We start from the raw sequence: 17,299 nt of genomic DNA, 5'->3' as shown, positions 1-17,299 counted from the left end.
AGTTTTGTATTTCTTCCTCCTGCTTCCGCGCTCGGCCCCCCCCCCGACAGCTCCCCCCTTCGAGGTTTTCTTTTTTGTTTTTAAATAAAAAGGCAAGAAAAGCAAATGCCTCTGTCGTGTGGGGAGAGGGAGGGTCTGCGCAGCCCCCCGCGGCTCCGGGTCCCCCAGAGCGTCCCCCGCGGCTCGGGGTCCCCCCCCAGCCCCCCCGCTCCCACAGAGGGCTCGGACCAGCGGGTGTCTATCAAACGTGAGTTGTTTATTCTCGAACGCGACACGCGGGGTCCTACAGCTCGTGGGGACATCAACAGGCAACGGAGAGGAGGGCGAGAGTCTGCCTTTCCTCCTTTAAACCTTATTAAAAATGAGATTGGTCCTAAAAATATAGAAAGAAATAAATTTAAATTCACAAAACCTGTACATTATCAAAAAGTTCACTAAAACGACACGGCTGGTTATAGAAAAGGCGGCCGGCGGGCTGGAAGCGGCCGCAGCCGGGGGGGGGGACGGGACGACGACTCGATGCTCCCGGTGACGCCGCAGCCCCCGGCTGGGGGGCACCGAGGCTGGGGCGGGGGGGGAGGGCAAAGAGAAACGTCCCCCCCCCTCCGGGCCCGGCGGGGGCTGTGGGGGGCGAGTGCCGGCCGTGGGGGGGCCTGTGGGGGTGCAGGGGTAGAGGGGCGTCAAACCGGGGGGGCTGGGAGGGAACTTCAACTGAACGAACACGAGAACGATACGGAGACTCCCGAAAACTTTCCCACGACGGAAAAAAACCTGACGGATCCGAAACATTACTAAAAAACAAACCACAAAAAAAGTTTGTTACAGCGCAGTTATTTAGATAAAATATAAATATTTATGCGTAATATAAAGTCAGTTCAAATAGACTTCAAATCCACCTCTTATTTCAAAGCAAAAAAATAAAATAAAATAAAAAGTTTCTGAGGTTATCTGATAGAAAAAAGGCTACTTTGAGAGACGGGGGGGGCGGGGGGCGCGGCCGGGGCCCCCTCCTGCCCAGGTAGGTGAGTTGTTTTCAGTGCTCTGTGGGGCCGGGGGACGCGCCCGGGGCCCCCCCCAGCCCCGCTGGCCGCCGAACCCCCAGAGCGAGTACCCGTAATATCCTGGCCGGGGGGGCCGGGGAGGCCCCGGCCCCCCCCCTGGCCGCCCACTGCGGGGGGACCTGGGGACAGGGGGGACCCCTGCCCCAGCTCGGGCCCCCGCCAGCTGGGGGGGGGCCCCTTCCCCACCCAGTGCGACCCCCCCCAACCCCGCAGGGGTCTGGGGGGCAAACACCCTCCTGAGGCTTCAAGTCCATGGTGGGGGCGGGGGCGGGGCCGGGCCCCCCCGGGGCCTGCAGTAGCATCCCTGAGGGATCCCAGTGGGGGCGTGGGGTGGCCAGGACCCCGGCACAGCCCCGGGGTCCTCGTGCCGGGGGGGGGGGGGGGAGGGGCCGGGCTCTTCCTGAGACGTGGAGGCAGGGAAAGGGGCTGCCGGGGCCCCCCCACCCTCCCCAGTTTGGTCCCTGGAGCCAGGTGGGGAGGGGCCGGCGCCCGCCCCCGCCATGGGCAGGGGGTCCGAGGGCAGCGGGGGCTGCACCGGGGGCCCCCCTCCCCGTAAAGTGTCTGCACGGGCGGGGGTCCCGGCCGGGGCGGGGGCAGCGAGGCAGGGGGGCTAAGTCCACTTTACTGGCCGTTAATGCATGTAGACGCTGCACAGGAGTGCTCGGACACATTCACTACGAACTATTGCTATTATTAAATATTCCCAGCGGGGAGGATTCGCTTCCCTCAGTTGGGGGGGGGCAGGGGGGCTGTTTCTGTTCTTAATTAGAAAATAAAATTTAAAAGAAAGAAAGAAAAAAACACCTCTTTTTTTTTTTCTTTTTGGCTTACACAGTCTGTGAGTTTGTGGTGCTGTGGAAGGGGGGGGTCCGGGCAGGGGGAGGGGGGTCCGGGCAGCGGGAAGGGGCCATGGGTGCCCGCCGCAGGGCAGGGGCCCGTTCGCGCCGGCCGGGGGGGGCCCCCGTGCGGGATCAGCAGGCAGCGAGATCAGCTCCAGAGGAGTCAGTTCTTGGGGGGCGCGGGGGGGACCCCAGCCCCGGCTGGGCGGGCGGGGGGGCACCGGCCCGCCCCGCTCACGGGTTAGTAGCGTGTTTTCCCTGATAAAACTCCTCCCACCGGCTCTCGAAGAACTTGCGCATGGCGTGCCCGGCCTTGCCCACGTCCGAGTCGTCCTCGTTGAAGGTCTGGCAGTTGTCGAACACCAGCATGGCGTCGGCCGCAAACTCCTCCGAGCTCGAGTACCTGCGGGCAGGAGGGCGGTCGGTGGCGGCCAGGAACCGCGCCAGCCCCCAAGGGACCCCCGTTCCCCAGGAGGGACCCCCGTTCCCCAGGAGGGACCCCCGCTCACCCGCCCCGCAGCAGCCGCGTGCGCATGGTGGCGAAGTCCATGGGGTTCTTGATGATCTTGCGGTAGCCGGGGACCAGGCGGGGGTTGACGGGCTCCAGGAAAGGCCAGGCATCCTCGTGCGACTCCATCTCCATCAGGATGATCCTGGGGGGAAGGCAGGGTCGGGGGGAGCCCCCGGGCACGCAGCCCTGGCCCCCCCAAGCCCTCTGGCCCCACTCACTCGCAGAAGGTCAGGTCGCTGGGCTGGCCCCGCAGCGTCGCGCCCCTCCGCTTGGCCGGGGACAGGCCCTCGCCCGCGTAGCGCGGCACGGGCAGCCCCTCGCGGCGGCGCAAGGCCGACCGGCGCCGCGGGCTCTCTTCCTCCTCCCCGAAGAGACGCCCCCGTTTCCGCTTCTTGCCTCGCCGGGGTGAGACGGGATCCTGGTACTCCCCCGCCTGCAGGGAGGGGATGGGGGTCAGCGCCGGAGCCTGGGGTCGGCGCCGGCCCCCGCGGGTGGGGGGCTGCCCCACGACCTACCCGGGAGACGCAGACAGAGCAGAACCAGTCGCCCTCGGGCACCTCTGTCATCTTGGGCCGGTGGCAGTAGAGGTGGCAGCCGCGGTCACAGCCGTCGCACAGCAGCAGGTGCTCGTCGTCGTCCCCACGCCGGCACACCAGGCAGGTCTGCGGGGACGGGGGCTCAGCTGCGCCGGCACGGGGGTCGCTGCCACCCCGGGGTGCCTGGCGCCGGCAGGCAGCCCCCGCCCTCCCGCCCGGCAGAGCGGCACTGGCTCTCACCACTCTGTTGACCGACTTCTCCCAGGCGATGGACTTCTCCAGCTGGTAGATGCAGAGAGAGACCTGGGCCGCGCTGCGGCACCGCTCCAGCGTCTGCCGCCACGTCCGGACTCGGGGCGTGATCTCGTAGGCTCTGCGGCGGGGAGACGGTGCTCAGCCAGAGCCGCTCGCATCCCGGTGGCGAGGCCGGGGGGGGGCGCGGGGCTCACATCTCGGTGGGGCCCAGGCTCAGCTCCTCGGGGCTGCTCAGCACAGCCTTCTCCACCACCACCTCGTGCAGGGGCCAGAGCGGCTCCTTCAGGTAGCGCCGCTCCACGTTCTGCTCCAGCGCCGCCAGCCGCAGCACCGCCAGGTCCAGGGGGTTGGTGCGCTCCCGGCACAGCGGCAGCCCGTCCCGCCGGCTCCGGACGGTGATGTCTTCCAGGGGCTCCACCTTGTGCTCGCAGTACTGCAGGTCATCCCGTGTGGAGTCGGGGCTGGGGCACGTCCAGCCCTGTGGGAGAGATGGGCTCAGGGTCGGCGCCTGGCCGAGGCCACTGCACCGCAGCGCCCGGCCGAGGCCGCCGCGGCGCCCGGCCCGGCACCTACCCGGATCTGCAGGTCCGCCATCAGCACGCGCTGCTCCAGCTCCTCCACCCACTGCAGGACGGAGAGGTCGGTCTCGTAGGCTCTCTCCATCACTGACCAGTGGGCCAGGGCTTCCTGAGACACGGTGGCACTGGCCGCCTCGGGACGCAGGTGGAAGATGGGGTCTGCGGGCAGAGGGCAGGCTCAGCGGGGGGACGGGTGGCAGCCCCCCACCCCGGCCCGCGCGGGCAGCCCTTACCCGTGGTGGTGCGCAGGCAGACCTCCCGCAGGAACTCCTTGTGCTTGGTGAGGTGCTTGTGCAGCGCCTTCTCCCGGATGCCCCGCGGGTGCAGTGCACGAGCCACCGCCTCCAGCTCCTCGGGGTCCTGCAGCCACCACCAGCCGCTCTGCATCTCTGCAAGGCAGCACCGCAGCGCTCAGCACCCCGCCGGGGCACCGGCACCCCCTGCCCCGGCGTCCCGGGGCTGGGCTGGGCTCTCACCAGGGGGAACAGGCTGCTCCGTCAGCTGGGTCAAGTACTTCTGTTCAATCTGCTTGAAGAATTTGGTAGGAGGCCGCCCTCGGCGCTTGGGCTGCCCTGGCAGGTCCTGGAGCTTCTCCAGGCTGCCCTGGCTCCTGGGGCAGGTGCCGTGGGCCCTGGCGCCGGCGTGCACCGGCATGGAAGCGAGCGGGGGAGCTGCGGGGTCGTCTGTGGGGAGGCCGTTCAGCTGGTGGGGACAGAGCGTGTCAGGAGGGCCAGGCACGCACCCGCTCCCCGGCCCCCGACCCCCGATCCCGCAGCCCCCCAGCCCTGCGGTTGTTTCGCGTCTCGTGGGCTCGGCCCGGAGAGTTGGGGGCAGCAAGACCGAGCTCCCGGCACGCTGCCACGAGGACAGCGTCACCCCGCCGTGGGGTATCCAGTGCCCGGTGCCCCTGCTCCCCCCAGCCACCCGGGGAGGGTCCCCCCCCCACGGTCCCCGCAGGCTGGGGTGGAAGTGCTGGGCGCAGCCCCCCCGCCCCGGCGGGCCCAAGCGCGTACCTGCCTGGCCGAGCCCTTGGGCAGCTCGCTGCGGGGCTGGCCGCGGGGCTGCGCAGCGGCTCGCGGCGAGGGCTCGGTGGAGGAGGTAGCGAGGGGGGCTCGGTCATCGCAGGGCGTCCGGGGCAGCAGGTTGAACCAGGGCCCCCGCTTTTCTGCAGCCTCCAGGGCACTCTCCTCCTCTTCCTCCTCCTCCTCCTCCTCCTCTGCGGGGTCCGATGGGGCCTCGAGCGGCGGGAGCCCTGTGTCCCCCTTGCCGGGACTGCTGTCCGGGGTGAGGACGGAGTCCTTGAGCAGGGACGACTGCGTCTGGCTCAGCCAGGAGAGGAAGGCGGACTGGCTGAGGTCGTGCTGGCTCTGCCCCAGGGGCACCGACTCCTCCAGGACCCCATTGACAGGGGCGGGCCTGGGCCCGCAGTGCTGTGACAGCTCCTCTTTGCTCTTCCGGGGCCGGCCGCGGGAGCGCGAGGCCGTGCAGTTCGTGCGGCTGGGAACGGGCACGTCCACCGGCTCCTCCTTCACCGGGGAGACGCGGGGGGACGCCTTCTCCTCCGGGGGCTCCTGGGGCGCCGGCTCAGCCACTGCAAGGGCAGGAGGAGGAGGTGAGACGTGGGGTCCTCTCCCAGCGGGGGGGTCCTCTCCCAGCGGGGGGGGTCCTCTCCCAGCGGGGGGGGTCGTCCCCCCCAGGAACCCCTTCCCAGCTCACCCTCCGCGCCCTCCACGAAGATGCCGCCCAGGTGGGGCAGGACCCAGTACCGCCGCCGGTACCGGTCCTGGCCCAGAGAAGCCGCCCGCAGCGTCTGCGAGGAATGGAGCAGCTTCTTGCGGAAGAACATCTGCCTCTGTGGGGAGAGCGCAGGCAGTGATGGGCCCCGCAGCCCCGCGGGGGGCCGAGCCCCCAGCCCTCCATCGCCCACGCACCTTGGCCAGCTTCTCGATCTGCCTCTCGAGCTCAGGGACGCTAGACGCTGATGTGTCAGCCTGGGGAAGGGAAGGGATGGGATCTGTCAGGGAGGTGCGGGCAGGGAAGAGACCCCCGAGGGCGGTGTCCCCACATCTGCCCCCCATGAGCAGCATACCCCGCGGCCACCCCACCTCCTCCTCCCTGCGGGATTTCCGTCCGCGGCTCTCCTCCTCCTCCTCCATCTCCAGGCCCGTCTCCTCCGTCAGGCGGGAGCTGCGCCGGCGCCGCCCGTCCTCCAGGCCCGTGATTTCCGACTCGGGACGGCCCGTCTTCTTGGCCAGGGCGACCTTCAACCTGCCGAGACACAGCAGAGGCGTCCGCTGCCTGCACCGCTGCCTGCCCCGCTGCCTGCCCCCACGTGCGCCCTGCTCCCCGGCAGGCCGAGGCACGTGGTTACACCGCAGCACCAGAAAAGTTGCCTCGAGACCCCCCAGCCCTGGGGCGCGGGGGGGAAGGCGCGGAGGCGGCAAGCGGGACCCGGCCGTGTGTGGCGGGGCAGCCCCCTGCCAGCCGCAGGCACGCAGCGCTGCCTGCCAAGCGGGTGCAGGCAGTGGGAGCCACGGGCAGCGCCCACCCACCCACCTGCGCAGCCGGCCCTCGATGATCCACTTGTTCTTCCTGTAGTTGGACATGTTCTCCAGGGTCTTGTCGATCTCGCTGCAAGGAGACAGGGGCTGGCTGCGGCGGGCGCCTCCGCGCCGCTCTCCCGGGAAGGAGAGGGGCCCACGCCCGGCGCCGCCACGCCCGCGCTGCCCGCGCCGCGCCCGCAGGCAGGAGAGGCTGGGATCAGAGGACGCGCTTGCCCCCCACCCGCGCTCACTTGATGATGAGGGCACTGCTGTTCAGCTCGTTCACCAGGAAGGCCAGGATGGCGGCTTTCTTCTCTGGGGGCAGCGCCTGGAAGGGCTTGGTCCGCAGCCCGTCGCACAGGTCCTCGCCCGCCCCGTACGCCGTCAGGAAGCAGCGCAGGATCTCGGAGACGGTGTCGCGGTTCAGGCTGATCTCCGACACCTTTTCCCCCAGGATCTTCAGGGACTGGGCAGAGCAGAGATGGAGTTGGGGAGTCCCCTCCTGCCCCACGGGGAGGGGCACCAGGAGGGGGAAAAAAAAAAAAACCAAGAAGGGGAGGACACCAGCACCCTGCAAGATGGGAAAAACCAGGGCCAGGAACCCGAGCGGGAACGAGCCCAGGCAGCCAAGCAGGGCCAGGTGGGGCTGCCTGCCCGCCGCGCTCCGGGCCCTGCGGCAGGACGGACGTGGGAGCGCCCGAGGGCTGCCCAGGGGCTGGGAGCTGGCAGGCGCAGGGAGAGGGTGCGAGAGGCCGCAGCAAGAGCGACGCCGCCCAAACCCGGGCTCCCCTGTCCCGAGCCCGCAGCAGCCGGGGCCTCGCGGGCACCGACAGCCCCGACCCGGCTGAGGCCGGGGCCGGGGCCAGGCTCACCTGGCAGTAGGGCGGCAGCCCGGGGTCGTAGAGCGCAGCCTGCAGCAGCCGCACCAGCAGGTCCTGCACCTCGCCCACGCTGTCGCCCACCCCCAGCAGCCCCTCCTGCAGCGCGCACAGGCTGGGCACGTCCTTGGCCGGGTCGAAGCCCAGGACCTTGCCGTAGCTCTGGAGGAACTCCACGACCGTCAGGCAGTTGGAGAAGGCGCGGCTGGGCAGGATGAGGCCCGGGATGCGGGAGAAGGCTGGCAGGGGCTGCAGGGAAGGAGAGGGGGTGGTCAGGGCCGGAGAGGCACCGGGCAGGCTGCCGGCTCACCAGCTCGGCCCAGCCAAGCCCCGCGCGCCCCAGCCTACCTGGTGGTCCCCCAGGCACATGTCCTCTGTGGGCTTCTTCATCTCCTCCAGGATGAGCTGCTGCCGCCGCCGCTCCTCCAGGCGCCGCTGGGCCAGCAGACCCTTGTCCACCTTCCGAGCCCCTTTGCCCTTCTTCTCCTTGGGCCGCGCTTTGTCCTTGCCCTTCTCCGGTTTGCCCTTCTTCTCCTTGGCCTGAGGACAGACCCCAGGGCGCGTGGGGAGAGCGGCTCCGTCTCCTGCCCCCCTCCCCGCCCCCTCGTACCCTGCAGACTCACCTTGGACTTCTTCTTGGCCTCCTTCGCTCTGGGGGCTTTGGCTTCCTGCTTCTGCTTGTTCTTGGCCTGGAAGTGATAAGACCAGCTCAGGGACCCGGTGGCCTTCCCGCACCAGGGAAGCCCCTACCCCAGACCCGGAGGGGCCCCAGAGCCGCCCTGAGCCCCGTGCAGCCTCTCGTACCTTCCGCCTCATTTTCTTCTTGATTTTGCTCATTTTCAGCTTGTCCTCGTCGCTGAGCACCTCTGCGAGAGCAGAGAGGGAGGGTGGCGATGGGCCGGCCACTGGGGTCCCACCAGAGCCAGGCTGCGAGGGGCTACACCAGCCGCCCCGAGCCGGTGGAGCCAGGGAGGGGGTACCTTGGGCTTCCAGCCTCTTCAGCAGCCGTGCGTCCGTCTTGCTCAGCAGGTCGACCATCTTGACCTTGGGAGGCCGGCCCCGGCCGCGCTTCGCAGCCGGCGGCTCCTTGGGCTTGGCCTTCTCGGCGTTGCGGGGCCGCCCGCGCTTGCCCGTGATGGCCTGGATGCGCGAGGGAATCTCCTCGGGGCTCAGCTTCACCCACTGCAGACCCTGCGGCACAAATCCGGGTCACCTCCCGCAGCACAGCGTGCGGGGGGACAGGGCGGCTCAGCTGCCCCCAAACCCACCTCCGGTGTGTCCCGCTCCTCATAGAAGTCTCCCACCGGCATGCGGGGGCTGAAGCTGAAGTGCTCGCGCCGGACATCCTGCACCACGTTCCTGCTCAGGTACTGGGGGGAGGAGGAGGAGGAGGAGGAGGAAGAGGAAGAGGAGGAAGGCCGTTAGGGGAGCTCAGCGCTCTGGGCCCCGTAGCTCTTGGCTCGCAGCAGCGTCTGTCTGCTGCAGTCGGGGGCTCTGGCAGAGCCCGAGGGCCTGTGGGGCACCGGGACCCCAGGCTGTCCCCCACCCCACTCTCCCCGGGACCGTACCTTGATCACCTCCGGGAACTGCTTCATCCTCTTCCCGCAGGGCCCGTAGTACCAGGTCTCGCCCTGCCAGCGGTGGTTCCCCTTCTTGATCCGCACCTCCCGCCTCCACCTGGGCACAAGGAGCTTCAGCCCGGCGCCGCGCGGCAGCCGCGGGGCAGGACGGAGGGGGGGGGACGGCGTCACGTACCCATGCTGCAGGGGAAAGCGCACCTCCTCCTGGGTGGCGATGCGCCGGCGGGGGACATCACCTGCGAGAGACGGGACGGGACGCTGGACTCGGGCGCGCTGGCGGGAGGGGGATGCCCGCGGGGGCCCTCGGCCTCACCTGCTGCCGAGGCGCTCAGTGGGGCGGCCTCCTCGCTCTCTCCTTCTGGCGCAGCCGAAGTCTCCGGACAGCTGTCGGCAGCCTCCTCCTCCTCCTCCTCCTCCTCCTCTGCAGACGGGGCTGGGGACTCCGGCTCCAGCGGAGGGTCGAGATCCAGAGACGCCGACTCCTCCGGCCCTGCGTGCCCGCTGCTGTTCACGTCGACGCTGCTGTCTGCGGAGCCAAGGTCGGGGACATCACCGCCGAGTGCGGCCGCCTTTCTGCTCCACCCATGACACCAGACAGCCCCTGCCTGTCCCAGGGGGGACGTGGCTGCGCAACCCTTCCCCGAGCTGGCCGGGGGCACCCGTGGCGTGGAGGAGCCCCCCCGCAGGGGCTCACGCCCAGCCGGGGGCAGGCACCCGCACCGGCGCGCCGTGCGTCCTCTGTGCGGATGAACCCGCCCGGGCTCCCCGCTCTGCCCGGACACAAAGGTGCCGCGGCACCCGCAGAGGCAGAACGAGGCCGGCGGGGCAGTTGTCGCCCCCGGCTGGGGGCTGGCCGGCGTGGGGGGTGAGCGGCCGGCCGGGGGGCAGCAGCCCGTCCTGGTGCGGCACGTACCGTGCAGGGTGGGCGGCGAGCCGGGGCCGGCGGGCAGCAGGCCGAAGGGGCCGGCGGCGTGGAGCGGGGGGCTGGCGCAGCGCAGGCCGGGCAGCTCGGGGGGCTCCTCCAGGGGGGACTTGTCGCTCACCAGCTGCGAGTCATCCATCGCGTAGAGGTCCCCGGTGCCAGGGTCTGGGGGGGGGGTGAGCACCAGGACCTGGGCCGGGGGCACGCAGACCCACATCTCTGCTCCCGGGGGGCGGCCGGGCCCCCCCGGCCGAAAAGGCGCCGGCAGAAGAGGGGTTAAGGGGTTCAGCGCCCCCAGCCACGCCCCCTCCTCTGGGAAGCGGAGGAGCCCAAAATGGCCGTGGCGGTGGCGGTGATGTTCACCAGCGCGGAAGTTCAGGCGCTGAGTAACAGCCTCGTCACGGAGCTGGGAAGGAAGGGAAGGAAGGGAGCGCGGAGGAGGCTGGCGCGGGAGGGACGCGGCGGGGACGCGGGCCCGCCCCTGCCTGCCAGCGCCTGCCCAGGGCCGCCTGCCCGCTGAGGCCGCCGGAGAAGGCCTCCGCCATCGCCACCGCCACCGCCCGCCGCCCGGGGCGGACAGAGAGGAGCTGGGCAGCAGCCGGGCCAGGGCAGCGCAGGGGGTGGCCGTGCCAGCCGGGGGCAGGCAGCTGCCCGTCCTGCCCGCCGCGGCCCCGAGACCCCCCCCAAGCCCAGTGGGGCAGCAGCCTCCCTACCTCTGGCCAGGGACTCAAAGGGCTCCAGGGGGTCTTCGCTCAGGATGTGGGCGTCCTCCAGCCGAGGGGCGATGGGCGACGCGTCCCCCAGGCAGCCGCTGCCCGCGCCGGGGGCCAGGACAGGCCCCTCCTGCCCGAGCGGCACCACGCCAGGGGCAGACCCGTTGTAGCCGCAGATCTTCAAGTCTAAAGGGAAGAACCAACCGAAAACAGACCCCGTGGCAGCGGGACGCGATGGCGACAGAGCCCGGCGCCCGGCCACCCCCGCCCTGGGGTATCACCCGGCACGAGCTGCTGCCGTTCCCCGCACTGGGGTGGTTGGCTGCCAGGCCCCCCAGCACCCAGCCGCCCCGGGGCTTGCGCACACGCCCGCGCAGGGGGCACGCCGCTCTGCCGGTGGTGACGCCGTGGGCTGCGCCCGGCTTAGTTTAATGAGATCCCAACACCGACTCTTGAGTTGCGACAGGCCAAACCCCAGCCGGGACACGGGGAAGGTGGGTCAGAGGGGTCGGGCCTCCCCGGGGAGCGCAATGCCCAACTCCGCCGTCCCGGTTCGGGATCTGGCACCCGCCTGCCGGGGCCGCGGTGCCCCAGCCCGAAGCTCTGCCCGCCCGCACCGGCGCGCCGGGCTCCTACCTGGCTCCACTTCCTCCAGTTCCATGCTGCCCACCAGCCCGCCCCCGTTCTCCGCGATGGCGGAGGGGATCTCTTTGGCTGCGGCATCGGCATCTCCCTCGCCAGCGCCTGACTCCTCCGGCGGGCCCGGCGGCAGCGAGAAGGGCTGGGTGCCGGAGCCCAGCATGGGGGAGGGCTGGGCGGCCGTGTAGAAGCCGGTCGGCCCGTTCTGCATCAGCTCGAAGCTCTGGTCGTGGAAGGAGTCGTACAGCTCCTGCGAGTCGAAGTTCAGCCCCATGGGGCCAGGGGTGCCGTTGCCCCAGAACTCCTGCCCGGCCCCCCGCAGGTTAGTGCCGTGCCCCGGGGACGCTGGCCGGGACCCCCCGGCGACGCCATTGAGCGGGAACTGTCCGAGGCCAGAGAGCGGGGGGGTGGCGGGGCTGCCGTCCTTGAGGCCGGCAGCGGGCGGGTACGGCGCGTAGTCCCAGAGGCAGTCGTAGGTGCGGAGGGGCGGCGTGCCGGCGGGCGGCGAGCTGGGGGTGAAGGTCCCTGAAGTACTGGGGTGAGATACAGTAGAGAAGCCATTGACATTCATGCCCCCGTTCAGACCTGCGAGGGAGCCAGAGGAGAGACAGCCGGGTCAGCGGCGCAGCGGGGCCCTGCTCGACACCCTCCCTCGCGTGGAGCCGGCCAGGCCCCGCCAGCAGCGGACGAGAGGGTTTGAGGACAGACGGACGACCCGCCCCAGCAGTCACTGAGCCCCCTGCCCCGCCGGTGCCCCCCCGCCCCAGGGCGGCTGCTGCCTGCGCCCGGACAGAGCTGGGCAATCGCACCCCCAAGATGCCCCGGCGCAGCTCCCCGCTTGGCGAAACCAGCCCCGCCACGGGGCTTCACCGGCGTCAGGCTGAGAGCCGCAGGACGCTGGGGATTAGCCGAGCGCTTGGCAGGGCTGTGCCGGATCAGCTGACCGGCCAAATCCACGCAGACCCCGTTCCGGCACGGCTGCTTTTCTAGGCCAAGGCGACGGTGGGCGCACAACAGACCCCCAGCCCTGCATGCGGGGAGCTGCCGCCGGCCACGCCGCCGTGGCCCCTCTGTCCCCGTGACCCCGGCTGGGCTGCCCCAGCCCCGCGGGGACACTTACTTTTCCCTTGCGGGGGGAAGCTGAGCGGGGAGCTGTGGGCGAAGGGGCTGTCCCCTGAGGCAGGCGTGGGTTTCGGTCCTGAGGCAGCGGGTGCAGAGGAAAGGCCAGTGAAGTTAAAATGGTTGTTTGTTTCCATTTCTGCAGAAGGGAGAAGAGGCACCGGGGTCAACCGCCAGCAGGGACCGGGGCCGCCAGCACGGCAAGCGCCCGGCCCTGCCACCCGCCACCAGGGCCTGCAGGGAGGGTGGGGACCCTCTGCTGCCACGCCGGGGCAGAGCTGCTCCCTGTGACAGGGAGACCAGGGAAACACCGGGTCCCCAGCCCAGGGCAGGGCGAGCTCCCGACCCGGAGCTCGATGGAAATATGGCGGGGCTGGGGAGGGTGAGGAGCGCCGGCGAAAGCCCCCCGGGACCGCAGTGCCCCTCGCCGGGCCCCCAGCGCCGCAGAGATGCTGCTGGCTCTGCCTGAGCTGGCCCAGGCCCGGCGGCCCCAGCAGGACGAGCTGCCACCTGCGTGAGCACAGCTCATCACCGCGCTCCAGCATCCCCAGGGACGGCCGTCACCGAGAAACCCCGCTTGCCGCCCGCCCGCGCTTCTTCCCACATTAAACTCAAGCGCTCGGCTCCTCGGTGCCGCCATCCCAGGGCCCCAGCACAGGGCGAGACCGCGGGAGCTCCGGCAGGCTCCCAGCCGGCAGAGCCACGGGGACCATTTCCCAGTGAAGCCCTGGTCCCTCCAGAGCAGCTCGGTGACCCCACAGGGCCCCGGCACAGCCCGGCGCTCCCTGGGGAACGCTGCACTCCCAGCACAGAAACGCCTCTGCGGTGACAGCCGGTGCCCCCGTCACAGCCGCAGTCGCCCCAGCCAGAGGGGACCTGAGCCCCATCCCCCCCAGGCACAGCTCCAGGGATGCCTCCGCCACAGCCACCCCCAGGCAGGGTCCGGGCCAGCCTCGCATCACGGCCGGGAGCGAGCAGGAGCCGGAGCCCCGGAGCTGGCTCGGCACGGCCCAGGGACAGGCGGGAGCCACTGGTGACCTTCACTGCCCGGGAGGAGCAAACGCTCCCTCCAGACCAGAGAACCGTGAGGAGGGCTCCCGGCGGGGGCCAGCCGCAGGACAGGACCCTGCTGTGCCGCCAGCCCGGCCGGCAGCCCCCCGAGGGGGTCCCGGCACGTGGGGCAGGGGAGCAGATGGTGTGGGGGAGCCGAGGCCCTGCCAGCCCAGGAGACAAGATGGGAACCCTGGTGCTGGCAGGGACCCGCAGGGACACCCCACGGGGCTGCCACAGCCGGCGTCTCCCCGTCCTGCCGTGCGCACTGAACCTGCCGTTGGCCGAGGCAGCACCGGCTCCACCAACCTCTCCGGAAGGGCCAACGCCGCCACACGCTCGGCAGACGCGGTGCTTCAGCAGCAGCTCATGGCACGGCGCCGTGTCGAAACCCAGGCAGGGATTTCATCACACCCTCGCCCATGTCGGCTGGTGCCCCGGCGGGGGCCGGAGGGGCCGGGGCTGCCGAGCGCTCTCCTGGCTGGCCGGCCGGGGACACTGGTGATTCATCCGCCAGAGAAACCCGTATGGGCGGTGACGCAGCTGCCACACGCGCGTCGCTCCCGGACGTCCCAGGGTGGCCCCGCAGCCGCCACCCCCCCCCCAAAACCTGCGAGCCGGGGGCTGGCGCAGCCCGGCCCCTGCCCCGACCCCAGCCGGGAGCCCCCGGCCGGCGCGGGGAAACCGGCCGCAGGGTGGCTGAAAAAAAGAAAAGGCTTTTCCGGTCCCACCCTGCGTGTGATGCGCCGGCCGGGAATGCCGCTGCTGCCTTTTGGAGGTCAGAGGAGGTGGCAAAGGGACGTGCCAGAACCAGACAGGTGGCGGCCGCAGGTCAGCGCCGCAGACTGGGATGGACTGGGTGCGCGCCAGGCGCGGGGAGGGGGCCGGGAGAGAAGCGCCGCGGCCGAGAGGGGAAAATAAAAGCCGGGAGGGAATTAACTACAGCGAGGGCAGAGGGGAGGCCGGCCGGGCGGGAGTAGCTCGACCACGGGGCCAGGCTCCAGCTGCGGCAGCACCGTCCGTACCGGCTGCAGGGAGCGGCTGCCCCGGGACCGGGGGCCGCGGCGCTGCCGCGCGCGCCAGCTCGCCCTCGCTCTGGGGACAAACGGGGCCCAGCCCCGGTGCGGGGACACCCCGGGCTCTGCGGGTGCCGGAGCCGCCCTCGGCATCGCCGGGCTCCCGGCCAGCGCTGGGTGCGGTGCGGGCAGAGGCCTTCGCCTCCCGCCCGGGGCTGGGGCTCCCGCTTGCCGCGGCCCCGCTCCCCCCGCCAGGCAGCACGTGACCGAGCGCGGAGCCACAAACTGGGCCACGGCGTGTAACTGGAGCTGGCCGTGAGCGGGCGAGGCGAGGAGGGCGAGGGCCGGGGACGCGGCCAGCCCCGGGGATGCGCCGGCGGCGGGACGGGAGCCTCGGGCCCGGCAGCAGCACCGGGGGCCCAGCGGCAGCGACGAGACGGGCGCGCGGGGGCTGCTCCCCGCGGGGCTGCGCCCCGGCTGCCGTCGGAGCGGGCAGAGCCGACGTGGCGGCGCCCGCTCGCCCCGGCGCTAAAGCCCAGACCTGGCGGCGGCGGCCCCCGGCCCCGGTCGGGCTCCCCGCGCTCCGAGGGCCGCAGGTGCCAGGCGGGGCTGCGGGGCTCTCGCGGCAGGGACCGACCCCCGGAGCCGGGGGGGCCCTCGGGGACGTCGACCCAGCGCCGGTGCCCTGGCAGGGAGCTCCGCGCCCCCGGCCCAGCGGCCCCCCCGGCCCGGCAGCACCGGGAGGCCCCGGGAGCGAGACGCGACCTCATTAGAAAGGACGTTTCAAAAACAACGAGACGCAACAACCGGCTGCCATTTCCCGGCCACTTCCTGCGGGGGGACGGACACGGAGGGACACGGCCCCGGCCCGGCCCCCCCCCGCCCGCGGCGCCGCACCCGGCGGGGACCCCCCCCGGTCCCTGCGGCAAGGACACCCCCGCCCCCCCGCGGGCTCTCGCGGGGAAGGGGGGCGCGCCCCGCCCCCACCCTCCGCCGCAGGGGGGTCCCGGGCCGGGCGGGGGCGGCGGAGCCGGGCGGGGGCGGGGAGGAGACGACGGACGACTTCCTCCTGCGTCCGGGACGGGAACGCGGGGGGAACCGCACCGGCCACCGAGACCGGGGGCCCGGGCTCCCCCGCGGTCCCGGGACGGGGCCCCCGGGCCGGGCCCGGGCGCCTCACCGGGAGGGGAGCGGGGGACTCGCCGGAGGCCGGTAAGGGAGGGGGGGGTGGGGGTGGGAGAAGTCTCGCCGGGCACCGGGATGCGGGGGAGGAGGGCCTCACGGAGGTCGGGAAAGGGGGAGGTCTCGCCGGGGCCGCCCCGGCCCCCGCGCCGGGCCCCAACCGCCGCCCCCGGCCGTTAACGGCCGCCGCGGACCGCTACCCCCGCCCCGACCCCGCACCTGGCAGGCGGCGGCGCGGGCCCGGCGGGCGCCCCGGGCCCGGCTCAGGCGTCGCGGGGCGGGACGCGGCTCCGCATGGCGCGGCCCCTCCGCGCGGACCGGGCCCGGCCGGGCCGCAGCGCACCGGGCCCGCCGCGCCGAGCGGAGCCGAGCCAGCGGCAGCGGCGCAGGGCAGGAAGCGCCTCGCGCCGCCGGGCGGTCCCAGCCCCGCCCCCCGCGTGCACGTCACCGCCGCCGCGATGGCGTCACCGGGAGCGGCGCCGCGCGTCACCGGGGGCGGGCCGCGCGCCCACGTGGGAGGGGATCCCCGCCCCCGGCGGGGTCAGGGCGGGGGGAATCCCCACGCGGGGCCGCCGCCCCCCCCCCCCGGGTACCCCCGCTGCCCCCGGGGCCGCCCCCCGCTCCCCGTCCGTTCCCCCCTCGCCCCCGCAGCCCCGGCCCGACCCCGGAGAACGGCGGCGCCGCGCGGGGCAGGGGCGGGCGGGGAGGCCGCGGGCCGGGACCCGGCCGGCTCCGGGCGCCCCCCGGCTCGGCGCGGCCGCGGGGACACCGGCGCCCCCACCCCCCCCCGCCGGCCCCGCGGGCTGTCCCGGCCCCCGGGGTCCCCGGTGACGTCACGCGGCCCCGGCCGGGCCGCGCTGCGCTGCGCAGGGGCCGGGGGCGCCTCCAGGTACCGGGGCGGCGGGGGGAGAAGGGGCCCCCGGCGCGGGGGGGGGGGGGGAGGGCCTGTCCCGGTGCGGCCTCGGGGGAGGGGGGAGAATCCCTGCCCGGTGCGGGGTAGGGGTCCGGTCCGGTGGGGGCTCCCGGTGCCGAGCCGGGGATCCCGGTACAGAGCCGAGAGTCCCGGTGCAGCCAGCCCGGCCCCGCAGGCGTCGGGGGGGGGGGCGTCCCTGTCTCCGGGGCCCGTCCCGCGCGCTGCGTACCTGGGGGCGGCGGTGCCGGCCCGACGCCAGCCCCGGTGCCCGCCCGGCCCGGTGCGGTGCGGTGACCGGTGCCGGTGGCGGAGCCGGAGCCGGGCGGCGGCGCAGGTGCTCCCGGCCCCGCGTGATGTCAGCGGCCGCCGCCGCCCCCTCCGCCGCGCGGGACGCGCCGCCATTTAAAGGGACCGCGGCCCTTGGCTGCGGGGGGCGGCTGGGGGCACCCCGGCGACGGGCACGCGCCGCGGTCCCGCCGGCCGCAGCCCTTGGGGGGGAGCCCCCTCCCTCGCCCCGTCGGGTAGCCCCCGGTGGAGGGTCTCGGCCCGGCCCCACGGGTGGCGGGTCTCGGTGCCCCCGGGGCGGGGCACGGCCGGGGCCGGTGCTGGAGCCGGAGCCCCGCGCCGAGGAGGGCCGGGCCGGCGCGGCCCCCCGGGACCCGGCGGACAAAGCCGCAGCTGGCGGGGCCGGGGCAGCAGCCGGCCCCACGGCCGCTCTTTGTGCTGCAAAATGGTGGAGCCGGAATGGGGGGGGGGGCGGGCAGGCGACACAGAGACATGGGGACAGGGCCAGACAACGGGACCAGCATCTGCCACCGCCCCCGGCAGCCTCCGTAACCGTAACCGGGCTCAGCCCCACGCGTGGGGGGAATCTCTCCCGGGGCAGCCCCAGGGCTGAGGGTCCCCACGCTGCTGGCGGCAGCTGAGCCCCGACTCCAGCACCGCCCCTGCCGTGCCCCTCTTG

The 17,299-nt window shown here is 72.7% G+C and overlaps 1 protein-coding gene across 5 annotated transcripts; it reads right to left on the bottom strand.

The window, feature by feature from the left end:
- Nucleotides 1-235: 235 nt before the first annotated feature.
- BAZ2A (bromodomain adjacent to zinc finger domain 2A) lies at nucleotides 236-16,699 on the bottom strand. 5 transcript variants are annotated; one of them, XM_072847531.1, is made up of 31 exons: nucleotides 15,642-15,798; nucleotides 12,176-12,313; nucleotides 11,053-11,640; nucleotides 10,417-10,602; nucleotides 9,695-9,868; nucleotides 9,095-9,307; nucleotides 8,957-9,017; nucleotides 8,770-8,878; nucleotides 8,470-8,571; nucleotides 8,182-8,392; nucleotides 8,006-8,067; nucleotides 7,825-7,890; nucleotides 7,550-7,741; nucleotides 7,196-7,450; nucleotides 6,575-6,789; nucleotides 6,337-6,411; nucleotides 5,886-6,048; nucleotides 5,712-5,771; nucleotides 5,497-5,632; nucleotides 4,794-5,371; nucleotides 4,257-4,482; nucleotides 4,014-4,169; nucleotides 3,776-3,939; nucleotides 3,397-3,680; nucleotides 3,188-3,320; nucleotides 2,927-3,073; nucleotides 2,630-2,844; nucleotides 2,410-2,553; nucleotides 2,178-2,303; nucleotides 722-791; nucleotides 236-373 (listed from the first exon to the last, which is right to left on the bottom strand). In XM_072847531.1, the coding sequence occupies exons 2-31, from the start codon at nucleotides 12,309-12,311 to the stop codon at nucleotides 356-358; spliced, it is 5,265 nt and encodes a 1,754-aa protein (XP_072703632.1). In that variant the 5' UTR covers nucleotides 12,312-12,313; nucleotides 15,642-15,798; the 3' UTR covers nucleotides 236-355. The 5 variants fall into 5 exon arrangements, with proteins under 5 accessions (XP_072703632.1, XP_072703630.1, XP_072703629.1 ...); XM_072847529.1 differs by lacking the exon at nucleotides 15,642-15,798 and adding an exon at nucleotides 16,565-16,699 and having other exon boundaries at nucleotides 236-791; XM_072847528.1 differs by having other exon boundaries at nucleotides 236-791.
- Nucleotides 16,700-17,299: the final 600 nt, after the last annotated feature.

Source organism: Ciconia boyciana, chromosome 27 (genome assembly GCF_034638445.1).
Source record: "Ciconia boyciana chromosome 27, ASM3463844v1, whole genome shotgun sequence".
Classification (NCBI taxonomy): Eukaryota; Metazoa; Chordata; class Aves; order Ciconiiformes; family Ciconiidae; genus Ciconia; species Ciconia boyciana.
This window is presented reverse-complemented; position numbering and strand designations above follow the sequence as displayed.

Excerpts from the sequence above, each read along its gene's own strand:
- BAZ2A (XM_072847529.1), bottom strand. The coding sequence starts at position 12,311 with ATGGAAACAAACAACCATTTTAACTTCACTGGCCTTTCCTCTGCACCC. Across the intron at positions 9,018-9,094 it reads ACTGAGCGCCTCGGCAGCAG|GTGATGTCCCCCGCCGGCGC; the intron begins GTGAGGCCGAGG and ends CGTCTCTCGCAG. Across the intron at positions 5,372-5,496 it reads CTTCGTGGAGGGCGCGGAGG|TGGCTGAGCCGGCGCCCCAG; the intron begins GTGAGCTGGGAA and ends CTGCCCTTGCAG.